Raw genomic sequence first — 16,274 nt, 5'->3', positions numbered from 1 at the left:
AAAAATAAAAAAAAAAAAAAAAAAAAAAAAAAAAAAATTTGTTTTGCTTTTTAATGACTAAGAATTCACGGATGATTTACTAGTAAATATAAAACTGGTTGATGAAAATTTCCAAACAAACTTTAGAATCCTCTAAACAAACTCGGGGAGTTTTGTTATCGAAAGTTCAAAGAACAAAAGTCATGAAAGAAGGTAAAGGTTGAGGAGACTTGCATCGATGTCATTGCCTAAAAGTCAACAATGTCATGGAGAGTTTGAGGGCTAAAAGTTATTGAAAATTTAGAACCATTTCAAGTTAGGAACTCAATAACCAAACCTAAAAACACGATGGCTCCCAAAATTCTCCTTCATTTCTAAATGAAAAGAGGTAATCTTTCTTCCTTTGGAGTGATGAGGAGTATAGTTACACATTTGTAGAAGAAATCGAGAAAAGATAAGGCTTGGAAGGGCCTGGTTGGTGTAAAGTTGCATGTACAACCTTTCCCCCCTTTAATTTCTCCCTATATAGTGCACTAAAATTAAATCACATTTGAATCCCAAACGTACATAAATCAAGGTCCCGACCATCTTAGACGATTTTTAAGGAATACTTATCTGAGTTGACTTGGAATGTTATGATGATCTTCTATGATAGAATTTTGCATGCTTAAGGTCTCGAACCACTATCTATGAACTTCTTTTGGTCTATAAAGCTTTTTGAAATGTAATTGGACTTGGAACATGTTTGAATCAAACCAAGTTATTAAATAAGATTTTTTTTAAGTACGCTAAGTTCATGAGAAGTCCCTATAATAAAAATATGCATGCCTAGAATGTATTATTGATTTTATGGGCCATTTGTCTGCTTGATATAAGAGAATATGGTCATTATGTATGTTCTCAACGTACCAATCTTATTGAATATATGTTTTATACATGAGATTTGCACGTCTATAACCTTTACTATAATTTAGAAGATATTAAGTGAATAATTTTGCTGATGATATATGTCAGAGGATCATGATTAGGGTTAAATGAGCTTGAATGTCGTCATGTTCCTTAGATTGAAACTTGTTCAGTACAACTGAACTAGATAACTCATGAATGAGCCCCTTACTCTAAGATAGAATTTAGGACTAGGGCATATTCAATGTTAAAATGTTAATTTAAACATGATGAGATGAATTTGTCATCAAAATGCCCTAAGCAAATAAGCTAGGACAAAAGTAAAAAAAAAATGATTCAAATGTACTACAGGATTCATTGCAGAAATCCTTATGGGTTGATGTGCTAAGATGATTCGAGTGAAGATGTATCCTAATTAGAGCCGCCTTGATTGAGCTAGTCACAAGAAATTCATGGGAATTAGCTTAGGTGAGCACCACAACTTCGGAAAAAGTTAGACCTCCTGAGGGGCTCGCACAAAAGTCAGATAAGTAGGCATGCATTGACAAGCAATCAGACCCAAATGAATTATGAGCCATCGACTCCGAGAGTCAGCAAGGACTTGGTAGGATAAGAACTAGAGAACCTTAGAGAACCTAAGAGATAGAGAAATTAAAAACGTTTAGAAAAAGTGGTTGTCGAGTTGAGGACTACCCACCAAGTATTAGTATTATTGGGATATGGAGAATCGGCCTACTATCCTTCCACCAACAAGAAAGGGAGGTTACTACGCTGTTCTGTGAAGCCAGCCTCACACGGTTTCCTCCGTCTCTAAGTGCAGCTATCCATGGGCCTTCACCCATGGACAACAGCCCAACTCCCACCTTGGAATGGACACGCCAAATATTCACTCTATGGACCCTACCCAATGGGTTGAGCCAACCTCCATCCAATTTATTGCCCCCATTTGAGTTATAAGCTGGCATTACCAAGCTCAGCAATGGTTGGTGGCACAATCTACCTTAAAAGACCACATCTAATATCAAATCTAGCAACATGGGATTCCTCTAGAGTTGAAAATAGGTCCTTAATCTTACTTTACCAAACAATTTTTGACTACTCAATTTTATTCAAGTATTTTATAGTTTCCAACACTGATTAGAAGTTTGTGTATATGCTATTTAAATGTTTTAGTTTTTGAAAATTAAGTCTATAAATACATCCATGTCCAAATATATATATATATATATTCTACCTCTGTTTTAAAAACCCAATTGAAAACTAAAAAATAGAGAGAAAAAAAAATTAAAAAAAACAAAGGTAAAACTGGTCGATGAGAATCTCCAAACAAATTATGAGAGTTTTGATATCAAAAGTTCAAAGAACAAAAGTGATGAAGGAATTGAGGGTTGAGGAGACTTACATCGAGCCAATTAAAGAAAGATAATTTTGGGTAAATTTTTTGTCTAGAAGATTCAAGAACAAAACTCCGTCCCCACACTCAATGTCATTGCCTAAGGTTTTAATCCTACAACTTAGTGACAAGGCAACAACTCCATTCAGGGATTGAGGGCTAAAAGTCGTTCAAATTCTAAAACTATTTCGAGTTATAAACTCAATAATCAAACCCAAAAACACGATTGCTCTCAAAATTTTCCTTCATTTCTAAATGGAAGAAGGTAATATTTCTTCCTTTGGAGTCATAAGGAGTATACTTACAGGTTTGTAGAAGAAATGGAGGAAAGATAACGCGTGGAAGGGCCTGATCGGCGTCAAAGAAATTTATTGACATTCAAGTCCCAAACGTACATAAATCAAGGTCCCGAATATGTAAGTAACTATCTTAGATGTTTTTTTTTTTTTTAAGAAATACTAGTGGGAGTTGACTTGGAATGTTATGTTAGTTGAGCATGATCTCCTATGCATGTTTAAACCACTGTCTACGAACTTCTTTTGATCTATAGGACCTTGTAAAATGTAATTGGACTCTAAGCATGTTTTAGGCCAACCAAGTCCTTAAATAATTTTTTCTTTTTTAAGTATATAAGTTCATGATAAGTCCCTATCATGAAAATATGCATGCCTAGAATGTATCATTGGTTTTATGGCCCATTTGTTTGCTGGATTAACTCGATATAAGAGAATATGGTTCTTATGTATGTTCTCAACGTACCAATCTTATGGAATATATGTGTTGTACATGAGATTTGCACGTCTATAACCTTTACTATTATTTAGAAGATATTAAGTGAACAGTTTTGCTGATGATATATATAAGCAAACTCTAGGATCATGATTAGGGTTAAATGAGCTTGAATGTACGACATGTTCCTTAGATTGAAACTCGTTCAATAGAATTGAACTAGATAATTCAAGAATGAGCCCCTTACACTGAGATAGAATTTAGGAATAGGGCAAATTCAATGTTAATTTGAACACGATGAGATGAATTAGTCATCAAAATTTCCTAGACGAAGAAGCTAGATACCGCACAGGGCAATAGTAAAAAATGATTCAAGTGTACTCTATGATTTATTGCAAAAATCCTAATGGGTTGATGTGCTAAGATGATTCGAGTGAAGATGTACCCTAATTAGAGCCGCCTCGATTGAGCTAGTCACAAGAAATTCATGGGAATTAACTTAGGTGAACACCACAGCTTCTAAAAAAGTTAGAACTCTTGAGGGGCTCACACAAAACTCAGATAAGTAAGCGTGTATTCACAAACAACATGATGAGGTATCACACACAAGTTGCGCCTCAATTGCACCAAACCAAGATGAACTATGAGCCATAGATTTCGAGAGTCAGCAAAGACCCGATAGGGTAAGAACTAGGGAACTCAAGAGATAGAGAAATTAAAAAGAATTTAGAAGCTTTGAATAGGCTAAAGTACCTTATGGTTCCCTTGATATAGTCTACCATGTATGTATGTAGTATTTAGCTAATAGGATAGAGATTCAATTAGAGTTCACATGCACGTTATTGGTATATTTTTTATATTCATTTGTGTTATACCTTGTTTTTACAGATCGAACAATAACCTGGAAGTTGATGTCGGGAGCATACTAGAGCTATGCAACTACAGGGGACCAGATAAGGCTCCCAATATTATGCATATACTATAGACCCTTTGAATTATCGCTTAAACATGATCATGATAGGTTAACCACATATTGTTTGAAATTATACTATCGCCGAGGTATTTGTGCAAATCGGTATAATCCAAACTGTTTTTTTTTTTTATTATTCATTAAAAGATTCATACATGACTGTTCATCTACAGGGGACTAGATAAGGTAGCCTCATAATCTTTGAAATCTCTTGAAAACTTATTCATCATCTCATCCTTCCGTTCATCCATTGTACGTGTCTTCGTACTCCGAGTTTCTATACCAAATACCAAACTATTTTGTCTACTTTGTGTTGTACGTATATTCATCTATTCTCTTGAACAACCATGTTTGTAACTTTGTTAGAATCACACATGGAATATGCACGAGTAATTACCCGCAGATGAATATAAACTCACAACATGTGTTTTTCAAGTATGACTCAACCTTTAGGTTGAGCCATCGGTTTGAGGATGAAAAATTGTATTACATTTTTACTATGCATATGGTGCAAACTTGTCATAACATCCGATATAACTCAAGAATCTCTACTCAACACTATCTCGTAAGTTTGCCATGAGATTAAATTGTCAAACAAACAACCAAATCGAGCTCTCGAACACGTCTAAACAAACTTTTCTCAAACTATACTTATAGGAATCACTTGGTTAGACCTTTAAAGTTAAGTGTTAGTTGATACTAAGTGAATAGGGAGAATTTAGGATTTAATGGACTCTACTCAGTATAAAACTTTGAAATTAAGCCTTCTAATACATTTAAATTCGGAGTATTTTTAGGGCTTAAACGATCATTAATGGTAAAAAAGACGAAAATGCCTTCTAATACATTTTATGATCCAAATGAACTTTAAATAACATGAAAATTGACATATTATCTATGAGTAAGATTTAATTGATTTAATAATAATTCAAATACGTTTTAAGTATGAAATTGATATGCCTGCAATGAAATGAAATAAAGTGATTGGGAGCAAGTAAAACATCAGATGTCTTGGTTGTGCACTCAGCTTGTAGAGGATGAACTTAAAATCTATAGTTTTGCTCTAAAGTATAGCCGGCCGACTACATGCCTAACGTAATGCTTTGATAGCTAAGTTTCACATCATGAAATAAACCTAGCTTAGCCTAGTGACTACTCTAAGTCCCTGAAGACCTCCCACGTTTTTGGTATGCCAAGAGTTCACGGTTTCCTCGGGATTGATAGAATGACATGCATGATTTTTCTTCCCGTGTACCAACTATGGGACCTAGACCTAGAGTGATCTAGCCAAGAGAGCACCTCAACTTTTATACCAATCATGTGACTTAGAGTGATCTAGCCAAAACATAGACATAAGTCTTGAAACTAAGGCACTGTCTTGGCTAGATCACTCTATGTTTTGTGTGTAGAAATGAACGTGGGTGTCGGGATAGAACATCCATTTCATAAACCCATCTTGAGAGGGACGAGGGACCACATGGGTACATAGAACGATACTTAGGCCTAGACAAATCAAGGACTCAAGACCTAGGTTCTTAAGAGTGGACCTTCATATATGTACAAGGCCAATGATCAAGGGTTAAGAGTGTGGTAAGTTAGCTACATACATCCATAAACACAATCGAGAGCTTTCTACAAGTAAGCTATTTATTAAGTATTAAACACAATCAAAAGCCTTCTACAAGTAGGCTACTTATTAGGTATTTTTTACTCACCCTTATTTTTCATGTAATGACATGAATGATCCAAAAATTTGGGCAAAATAAAATATAACCCAAATTTTTAAAATAAATTTTTTTTAAAAAGAACTCATATGATGTCATCTTATAGAAAAATTGTCATTTTGGGTTTTGTTATTAAACCTAATCTTTTTGGGTCCCTTCCCAAACTAAAATGAGCAAATACACACACAAACGCCAAAACAAAAAGTTTAGGATCCACGTCAAGCACCATGCCCAAGAATAACAGCTTTATTCCACCGCAGCAATTCAGCATTCAGCATATTCATAGATCCAGAATGTTACTGTCTTTAAGAAGAAATAATCCTTGATCAAACCCAGAGGTTTAAGACCGCTTTTAGAGATTTAGATTCACTCATCTTAAACTCACAGCAGAATGAAGAAGGTACAAGTAATACTTTTAGTTTATTATAATATATCGAACCAAAAGTGGATTGACAGAATCTAGAAAAACCTCTTCAGAGTATAATCATAGACCGTTTGTATAACACTTGCAGATGTCCCATCTTCAGGCAACTTCAGAAGGCGGGCAACTTTGGAAAACTTGGCATGGTGCCTTAATATGGCCTCATTGTCAAGTTCTTTCAACTCCTCAATGATGGATATTTTTTCTGAAAGTGCCCATTGCATAGCCCAAATCGCAAGAGGTCGCATGTAACACAGCGCTCGATACCGATCTGTGGTTGTCCAAGCTTCTGGTGTCTGAAAGTTGTATCTAACCACAACCAACAACAAAAAGTTCATAAATATGACAGTTGAAAGTTCATCTGGGATTTGATTGAAAACAGTGTACACAATGGAAGAGGAAAAAGAAAAATATATATGATCTTACTTACCCCAGGCCATCTTCTGACCATGCAGTTTCATAGATCCCTTCCGCTGTTCGAAATGCCATATCAGTCAATTTTTCATGGATCATTGTAGCAGCAACAGCATATGTCACTCCTGACCATATTTCTCTTGACTGCATTGATGAAAAGTCCACTGTTCCATCAGGAAGCATCCCATTTACCGCACCTCGCTTCCCACCCTTCACCTTCAACACATTGTAATTGTATACCTTCTCCATTGCACTCTTGGCCTTCTCTCCATCAACAATGGGAAGAAGACCTGAGGCTCTAGCATACCTTTCACATAAATATTAAGCTTCCATCAGAAGACCATAGAGATTTTTATATTAATGCTGAACTTATTATTATTATTATTATTATTATTATTATTATTATTATTATTATAGAACTTCAAGATAGTTTATAAATGTACCACTGTCCAGCCAACTGATCAGCTTGAATAGATGAACTTGAACTCCCGCCACTGCTGTCATAGTTGAAGTAAGAACCATTCCACAATTTCTCATACGCACGTTTTGCCTTCTGAAATCTGAACCAAAAATAGTGTTCAGCATCCTTTTCATCAGCTACACGAGCCAGGGCGGAAGCAGCCTGCAAAGCTGCCACCCATAGACCACCACTGTATGCACTAATACCAGTGACGGACCACGTATCATAAGTCTGATCAGGGAAGCCATCATTTTCAATCATCCCATCGCCATCTCGATCGAACTGGTCCATATAAGCTATGGCGAGATATACAGAGGGCCAGACAGCCTTTGCAAATTTCGTATCTCTTGTGGCAACAACATCCCTATAAATTTGAAGCACAAATTTGGGATTCAAGTCCTTCCACCTGTCTGTATTATATAAGTTATATCCATTTACTTCAAACCACGGGTCATTAACTCCTATATCATGAGGAACGGCTCCAAGAACATTTCTTGCTTCCCATTTCCCATTATCTAGAAGTTGCATCTTGCTGGGATCATGCATCATTACAGCCGCTGCAAAATCTCGTTGAATGCTGAGTTCAAGTTTTGGAAATAGCATTATTATTGCAAAAGACGAGTAAAAATGAACGTCGTAGGTATTCCACATGGTGTATTCAATCCCTTCAAGATAAAGGAACTGGCCAACATTCTCCTCTCCCTTTTGTAGCAGATTTAGTCCAAATGCAGAATTTGATGTGCCAGAATTGCGTAACTCATCAAGTGTTGAAGTCATCCTCCCAAGAATATCATTAGCAGTGTCATTTTCATGGGATGCATCAACTGCACTCTGCAGACCAAATCTGCATTCGTCAAGGCAAAATCCCCTTTCCCCAAAGCTTACTAAACTCTGAATTGGAAGTGACCCATCTATAGAAACATTTTCAAGAAAATGATACAGTTTTAATCAAAATGACAAGAAACAATCTTAAATTTTTAGGTTAGATATACCTGTCCAGATAGTCCCTCCTGCATTTAGATAATAAAGCTCATTAAAGAGAGTCGTGGGATACCTGCAGAAATCGGGAGACGTCAAAATCTGAAGAAATCAATTAACAATAACTGATATAATTAAGCATACCATTTAGGAAACCTCTTGTCTTCAAGCACAGGTCTTTGCCAAGCATCAATTTGGGACTCCCAGTGACGATGTTCTAAGTCAGATACAGAAACACAGGGTGTTAAGATAACATATTTTCGTGCGAAATGGATCTAGATGAACGTTGTTCCTTCTCATGGGAAATGGATCAAGATGAGGAACATTCTAATATCATAACCTTATTAATAAAAAAAAAATTAAAAAAATCTTCATTCAAGGCCCAAACACTCCCCAAGTTTGGTGACCACCAAACATGCAAGACTAAAGCAAGGCTTCAAAGACACAATGCTCTTGACAATTGTAGGGAAAACACTAAAATGTTATTAAAGGTTTCTACGAGAGTTATACAACCAGAAGTTCCATGAAAAACAATCGCATCTGCTTTACCTACTTAATTTAATGCATCAACCCTTCAGCTACTTTTTTAATCATACAATACTAACAGCCTCTCAATTACTTCATTAAAGCCCTACTTTCTTGGAAAACCTTTTGCTTTGGGAATATCATGTCACAAATAAGGGTGGGGATTCAAACCTACGTCACAACCGTATCTGCTTCACCTACTATTGCTCTGTTCGAAAAACTTTTGGTTTTTGTTATCAACGATAATGTACCGGAGCTAATATAAATGTATCTAAGTTGAATTTAGAAGGGAAAAAAATCTAAGCACTAAACTTTCAACGCATAAGAGAGAGAGAGAGAGAGAGAGAGAGAGAGAGAGAGAAATTGGGGTTCAGACAATCTAATTATATGGCACAACTAAAACTTACCTAGTATTGCATCACGTGCAATATTGGCAGCAGCATCTCCAAGGTTACTATAGAATTTTGTGTAACGCCTGCATAGAAAATCTTCTTTAACAACGTAAATAATGATTGATTCAGGTTGTATCATTTCTTGTACAATTTTTCCACTGACCTGTGATAAGTTTTTCCTCCAGAGAAGTTCACTTCGGGACAGTCCCAAGACAACGAAAATGTAACAGTACGAACTGCATTAGGTGGAACTGTAACTGAAGCAGCAATAGCCGCACCAATGGATGAACCCACTTCAGTGGGCATTGACATGTCAGGAGAGTTAAGGCGATCAAAGGAACCATGCTATTAGAAAAAAATAGACATATATCAAGCTCCAAAAGGAAAGTACTAATACAAATGACGATTTTAATAAGAATTGCATCATGAACGGTGAAAACATGAAGAAAATAATAACACTAGAAATCTGTAGTGTAGTCAGTAAAGCAGTATATTTTTCTTTTTGTGAAAAACAAGGGAGCAAAAGAGTCTCAATTTTCTTTTCGAAAGAAGAAACAAGACTTTTCAATAATTATTGAAAAATTACAATAAAAGGTCCACCATACCAAGTATTACATAGAGAACAAAGTCACAACGAAGCTTAGAAAATTTCACCTCAATTTGTGTGACTACAAAAGGGAGTATAGTTGTTAAACTCTATCTATAAAAGCCAAGGAAGAGTTACATGAGATTTTGCTAACTCGAACATTTCTCTCCTATCTTTTCTCTTCTAATCAGAGCAATCAATAGGAAAAATAGCTTCCAATTGAAACCAAACGAGTTCTAAGTAAAACCATTCATTACCTAAGGTGTCCAAGAATTTGAGGTAGAGTGATGAAGTTCAAAACCGCACACATCTCAGTTACATAAAAGAATATTTCAACAAAATCATTCGCTTCTTAAGATATCCAAATCTCAGAGTCATAAAAGTTGACATGCATTCTAATCTCTAAGCATCATCAGGAAATGATGTAAAATACATCAAGCTAAATACCTCTTTGATCTCAAGCCACATATCCTTGGCCGATATACCCGGGAAGTTACCAGATGTTACAAAACAAGGGCAATCTGAGACATGAATGTCATTACCCTCCTGTGCCGCGATAGCATAAGTCACAGAGGGTAATCCGCTTGCTGTCCTGAATGTTTAATAAAGAAGACGATAAGAAACAGAAAATTTATAGCTATTGCACTAATCATACACTATCCGAATCCCCTTTCTATTTACATTATTTGGAATAAATAACTGAGAAAAGCACTTGCTTGTGATGTAGAAGCACAGCATGCACACCATCCTTTGTCCTAAAAAATTTATAAATATTGTAGGTCAGCTTTGAATTAATTGTAATTCTAATACAAATAAATGAGCAAAATTTTAATTTAATTAACACTTGCAGTCATAGTTCAGGTCATAAAGAATAAAAATGAGGTTCAGCAGTGTAATTTTCTTACTTTGTTCTCGAATTGACATGGTTACCAGAATATTCAGAAATCCCTCCCACTGAATTCTGAATAGCACGGAAAAAGAAAAATCAAGTCCAAAGAATCTCATGATTCTGGATAAAATCTAGACAAATTCCAAGTAACAATCTAAAAGAATCATAATTAGTTCATGACATAGCATTAGAAAATGAAATTATAGAAATCAAATGGATATTCATGGTGAACACATACTGCCCAGGTGAAAAGCAAACTGACGTCAGCAGCTGATTTTCCACTATTGTGCAGCTGAAGAAAAATAGATCAAGAGACCAATGGTGAACTTAAATTCATAAGACAAACCAACAACAGCAAAAAATAAAATAAAATAAATGTGAATACAGAAATGCAGTTCTACCGTGAAAGTAAAAACCGAGACAGGGTAACTGCTCTCCTTGTAATTATGGGGAATAATAGGTGAAATTTGACGGCAAACTATTTTAAGTTCTGGATCCGGTTCACCTGCAGTGGAGGAAAAGGGTGAAAAATGACATACACTTTATAAATGATGATGAACTTAAGAAGCATAAAATGTAGAATTAAAAAAATACCATTGTATATTGTCCAAGCTCGTGGATACAAAGCATGATATGTAGACCTATGACCCTTCAAATTCCAGTCCCAAGACCCAATTCCTGATAATTCAACATCCCTGATGGTGTATATGATAATGAGAGGGCAAATAAACATCTACTTTTGAATTATGCCATTCAACAATCTCCAAATGCAGATAAACTTGACATCATAAAAAAGTTCAGTAACTACCTCTCGGTTTGAGGGTTCTGTGCACATAGTACAGTAGAATACTTCTTCCCGTTCGGTCGTGAAACAAAAACCTATTGCAGTACTCGTAATTAGATTATTATTAATAATTGAATTGACTAACTTTTTTGGTAACTAATGAATCCAAAAGGATGAAAATGAACACACAGGACGTGTGATACACATTAAAAAGCCTCTCGACACAGAAAGAAAGAAACAAAGAAAGGCATCTAATTGGGATTCAATGAACTCACGGAAAATTGATTTGCTAAAATTGTCTTATCTTCACATTTTCTAGGGAATAGTTGCCATCGTTGAAATTCACCTCGGTAACTTCTTCCAATGCTTCCTGATCTAAACATTTGGATTGTTAAATAACAAAAGAACAAAGAACAAGAATAGTTACATATAATTATTCTCAGGTCAATTTCAATGGACCAAAAGCTTACATAATTGACAACTTCAGTATAAAACAAGCATAAGTAATAACCAAATATCGGTGCAGATCCACATGGAAGGGAAGATTACAAGTAAAGATACATATTTCATAAAAGAGGTCATCAACATAAAATTCAGACAAGCTACATGCAAAGATCAATGTGAAATCTGTACACTTCCTGTAGATATTCAAAATTCTTTCTACTGCTTAAAATTTTAATTTAGATGTAAATAAAAACATATTGGGGGCTTAAATTTCTTATTGTTCTTGATTCAATCTGAACAGTCAATACTTGCTTCTATCACCTGTAACTTTGCATATCCTATATATATCGAAGGTCCTAAGCATTATTCAATCTGGCTAAACAAATATAAAGAATTTTTTCCATGTTCTTAATGCAGATTTTAAACTTGACTTTTTATTTGGAAGAGTATTTAAATCTTCAAATATTAAAAGCAGGCAATTATGAAAAGGAGGATAGGTGAATGAAAAATGCAGACATCAAGTAAAGAAATTGTCCTGTACATGTTATACTAAATTTGGAGAGGGAAAAATATAAAGATAGAAAGACTTACCCAATACCACCTAGAGGTATTCCATGAGTATCAGTTATTTGGCGCCTGACAAAAGGATTTATCATAGCCCCCTGAAATGCAGACAAGAAGTGGTAGTCAATAATTTCTAGATCTATTTACTTACAAACCTAAGAATCAAACTGGACTGGCCATACTACAATAAAATTACTACCCTTCCTTTCACAGATTCTTCTCGTATATGGCGGACTAGCCTAAGTCCTACAGGAGCCTGGAAAAGAAAAGGAGTGAGTAATATTTCACACAGAACACAGTCATCATGGCTGATAGTTCAAACCATGAGTTTAAACTGCATCCTTTTGATGATTTGAGTACCAATAATGCATAGAAACATTGATTTTATAAAAATAGGCAAGCATGTGATCTTATTTTCACATTATAATATCTATTAAAGAAGATCAATAATATCTATAAAAGAAGACCAATCCTAGATGGAAGTATAAATCCGTCAAATTCTGATATTATAGAAACAAAATAATGAATACCAAGCTTTTTTAACTGCTTGGACACCAAGAAACACTGAACCATTCAGCCATGACATATATGCTCACAAAGTTATAAGGTATAATAGAGATCTTAAAAGAAATCATCTGAAATTCAAAATACCAGATGAACTATCTCTTTCAGATGCAACCTGAACTGCCGAAGTGAAACTCCCTCACTGTTTAGTTTTCGTTGCCAGGTGAGTGATGGGGGTTGCCCTGGATCAATGCTAGGCTATGCATATTGAGGAAAGTTAGTCAGGCTATATATATATAAGCATCAATAGAAATAGGCATTCTGTGGGAACTAATATTACTAGAAGCATCCCTTGTTAAAGACAGATATTTTTTCACACTGTAATCCTTCACAAGGTTCACAAGGAAGGAATTAGCACACAAAGATGTACATTTTAGGGAAGCAATGTGCCAAGAGAATGACTGCACAGAGCCCAGGGACACACCTAGGCATTCCTTTTAAAATAGTAGCCATTAATTTATCAGTTCAGTATCTGCTTTTTCTGCCATAGACAAAACGGCGCCATTTCCCCCTCGAAATATGTGAGAATCCTTTAACAGAGGAGGAAATGAGAAAGTAGATACTGTCTGATTCAAAAAAATAAGTATATATATATATTACTATCTGTACTCTGCAATAAATATGCATTTATTGGGCTAAAAGATGGCACAAGTCTTGAAAGTTTACGTTTTAATCGCAAAATAATTGACATACTCCTCCTAGATAATTACTCAAGCTTCAAAAAGCGTTCCTATGAGTAGATTAGATGAACGGACAGTAAGACAGAGCCTGTTCCCTTTAATAGAATATTATGCGCAAGTTAAAGCAATTTGAATACCGTTGAAAATGGGTTTGATCATCTTTAACATTCAAATAAGAAGGAATGCACTATTTACCTTTTCAGTTGCAGAGTTATGGAGATCCTCATCTTGCTCAACAGAGCCATTTTCCAACTTCATGCCTTCTGACATGTTTCTGTCAATATGGGGATTAAAGAATACAGCGATAAGTGAAGCTCTATCCATAAAGCCTACAATAATAATCTAAGAGATAGGATACAACAAGAGCGGCAATTACCCTAAATCCAAACGTCATTCTTATTTTGTTCTGCATAACAATTACAATTGGCAGAGCATACAGAACACGATCGCACACACAAAGTGATAGAGATTTTCAGTTTAATGAGCAAATAGGAAATTAAAATTTCTTTTCTCTTGATTCGAATTAAAAAGCCAACCAGACAAGAATCTATTAGCCAGAAGAGAAACGGACCAACTTCAATCCAAACATAGAGGACATAATAAATCCAGTACAGACATCCGCCCCCACACAAGTACAAGTAGATGCATCATAGGTAATACAAAAGCATGGAATTCGAGCAATAAAAACGAAGTAACAAAAGAACAAGAAGAATATATCAACCTGGAATTCACAATATATCCCCTCCTAGACAGTACATGTTTTAACGCTCATGCATGCGTAGAAGCAAATGCATTCGTCAATTGCAACACAAAGCAGGGGAATCGAATCAGTTCAATAAAAAAAACCAAGAAAGTCAACCTCGAAATTGCATTGTATCGGGAAAGAAAAAAATGATCGGAGTGAAAAGCGATTGAAAAAAACGAGGAACTGGAATTAGAGGATAAAAAGCAGGGGAATCAAGGAAGACGAAAACACAAACAAGTTGAATCTAAGAAGCAGAAAGAAGAAAGGCATCCAAAAACATGATGAATGGAGTGAGAAGGGGAAATGAAGGAAGAGGTAGCTACCTGATAAGGATGACGAGGAAAAGGAAGCGGAATTGAAGAAGCAGAGAATACTGGAAAGGAGCTCCAATGGCGGAAAAGGAAAAGCGATAGGGAATTGCAAATGAATCCGATCTGTCTGTGTCTGTCTCTCGTCATGAACGCGTACAAGTGTCGTTTACCAATTCTTACAAATAATATTACGTCATCTTCTTCAAACCTGAGATTTATTAACTGCTTTTTTATCACCTGTGGACGCACGTACGGGTAACTAACTCATCCTCTTTGTTTTCCCTCAAATTATTTCTTTAAATATTATATTAATCAAAATATTCCACTCTTTACCCAATATTTTCTTTCATTTTTTAAATAAATTCCGAATTATCCTTAAAAAAAATTTAAAAATTAAAACTATTATTAATTTCAGTTTTTGCATAAATTTTTAGAAAATATTAATGAAACTGTATAACGTTTACAGCTAGTGTTGAAAACTATCGAAATTATGTCTTCTTATACATTTGACTTCACAACATTATGTCATTCAATACATACACGAAGTCTCATAATCAAGTTTTACAAATACATTTTGTTGGGTTTTATGTTGAAAAACTCATAGTCTGTAAACAAAAACATATTCTATTTTCAATAAAGTTATTATTGATGTTTATTCAGTAAAGATTGTTATTGAATTGAGTGAATTTTATGATTATTATTAATCTAAATTCAATAATCTAAGAACACTCTAGTATGATTACTTGAACTATACGTAGAGACATAAGAGTGGATCAAGTTCAAGTATATAATCAAAATGATCTATAGTACAGGGATAAGGCTAAGTACCTTATCCTGGGGACACTATGGATGCGGCCCACTTTTGTATATGATATAAACAATGTGATCACTAAATTGTATATGCACAGACATGTGAGTGGGGTGTCCTATGCAATGAGTATTGCATAAGATCGGACCATGAAGAAAATCACTCTCACTTTATAATGTCGTTTACTGTTGATACTGATTTTTTCATTCGATGACCTAGGTAACTCGATCTTAATCATGAGCTAACTATGAACTCCTGTTTATTAAGAATTATCCTTAGATTTGCATAGGTGAGAGTGGCCGAGTTCGCCGACTCAATAAGCCTCCCATTTCAAGGGTAAGACTGGGTGAATAGCTAGGGACATAGAGTGTAAGATGGAATTCACTCCTACCCGCTTTTAGGGATAGTAGAGAGGTTGTTCCCTTAAGTACTAACTCCAAGTCTTGAACAAGGGGTCCCATCCTCTTATTGGCCCGAGAGGGATTTGGTTTGGTGGTTGAACCACAAACCAATTATTTATTAGAGGATCAGTGGGACTTAAGAAACAAAAAGTAACTTTAGGGGTAAAACGATAAATTGACTCAACTCTAGTTACGAACAACCTGTGAAGGGTCGACTTACTAATCATGGTTATATCAAATGGACAGAAATATATCTATGTGAGGGGAGTGTAACTACTAGGCTATAGTGGAGTGCCCTAGTAGTTAACGAATGTTATAATGAGTTTAGCCGGTTAATCTCAGATCGTTGGAGCCCATGATCTATAGGTCCATTAGGTCCCCTTGCTAGCTTACATCGGACTAAACCTTAGAACATTGTGACGAGTGAGTTCGAAGTATTCGAATTCAAATTAGGGAATATGCACTAAATATATACGATATATTTAACCGCATTTTTTATTTATTTACGAATTAAACAAAAAGAGAGAATCTGAGATATTTAAATAAGATTTAAATATTTTAATTATGGATAGGGATTCATAATCAATATATGCGGGAATTGATTGAG

General features: G+C 35.2%; 1 protein-coding gene across 5 annotated transcripts; it reads right to left on the bottom strand.

Moving 5' to 3' along the window:
- Window positions 1-5,929: 5,929 nt before the first annotated feature.
- LOC111436441 (non-lysosomal glucosylceramidase) lies at window positions 5,930-14,631 on the bottom strand. 5 transcript variants are annotated; one of them, XM_023074223.1, is made up of 20 exons: window positions 14,471-14,631; window positions 13,598-13,676; window positions 12,810-12,920; window positions 12,358-12,414; window positions 12,186-12,256; window positions 11,426-11,525; window positions 11,175-11,245; window positions 10,961-11,061; window positions 10,768-10,871; window positions 10,605-10,658; window positions 10,383-10,438; window positions 10,194-10,232; window positions 9,925-10,069; window positions 9,055-9,236; window positions 8,907-8,974; window positions 8,119-8,191; window positions 7,989-8,050; window positions 6,980-7,907; window positions 6,553-6,843; window positions 5,930-6,431 (listed from the first exon to the last, which is right to left on the bottom strand). In XM_023074223.1, exons 2-20 carry the CDS (start codon window positions 13,670-13,672, stop codon window positions 6,161-6,163), a joined length of 2,859 nt encoding a protein of 952 aa, XP_022929991.1. In that variant the 5' UTR covers window positions 13,673-13,676; window positions 14,471-14,631; the 3' UTR covers window positions 5,930-6,160. The 5 variants fall into 5 exon arrangements, with proteins under 5 accessions (XP_022929991.1, XP_022929994.1, XP_022929993.1 ...); XM_023074226.1 differs by lacking the exon at window positions 14,471-14,631 and adding an exon at window positions 14,262-14,437; XM_023074225.1 differs by lacking the exon at window positions 14,471-14,631 and adding an exon at window positions 14,124-14,238.
- Between the last annotated feature and the right edge of the window lie 1,643 nt (window positions 14,632-16,274).

This window comes from Cucurbita moschata, unplaced genomic scaffold, assembly GCF_002738365.1.
Source record: "Cucurbita moschata cultivar Rifu unplaced genomic scaffold, Cmos_1.0 Cmo_Scf00054, whole genome shotgun sequence".
Classification (NCBI taxonomy): domain Eukaryota; kingdom Viridiplantae; phylum Streptophyta; class Magnoliopsida; order Cucurbitales; family Cucurbitaceae; genus Cucurbita; species Cucurbita moschata.
This window is presented reverse-complemented; position numbering and strand designations above follow the sequence as displayed.

Bases quoted from the DNA above. Each gene is read 5' to 3' on its own strand.
- LOC111436441 (XM_023074223.1), bottom strand. From the start codon at position 13,672: ATGTCAGAAGGCATGAAGTTGGAAAATGGCTCTGTTGAGCAAGATGAG. The intron at 12,921-13,597 runs GTAAATAGTGCA...CAATATGCATAG, and splicing joins ATAACTCTGCAACTGAAAAG to CCTAGCATTGATCCAGGGCA. The intron at 9,237-9,924 runs GTATTTAGCTTG...TTTTTCTAATAG, and splicing joins TGTGGCTTGAGATCAAAGAG to CATGGTTCCTTTGATCGCCT.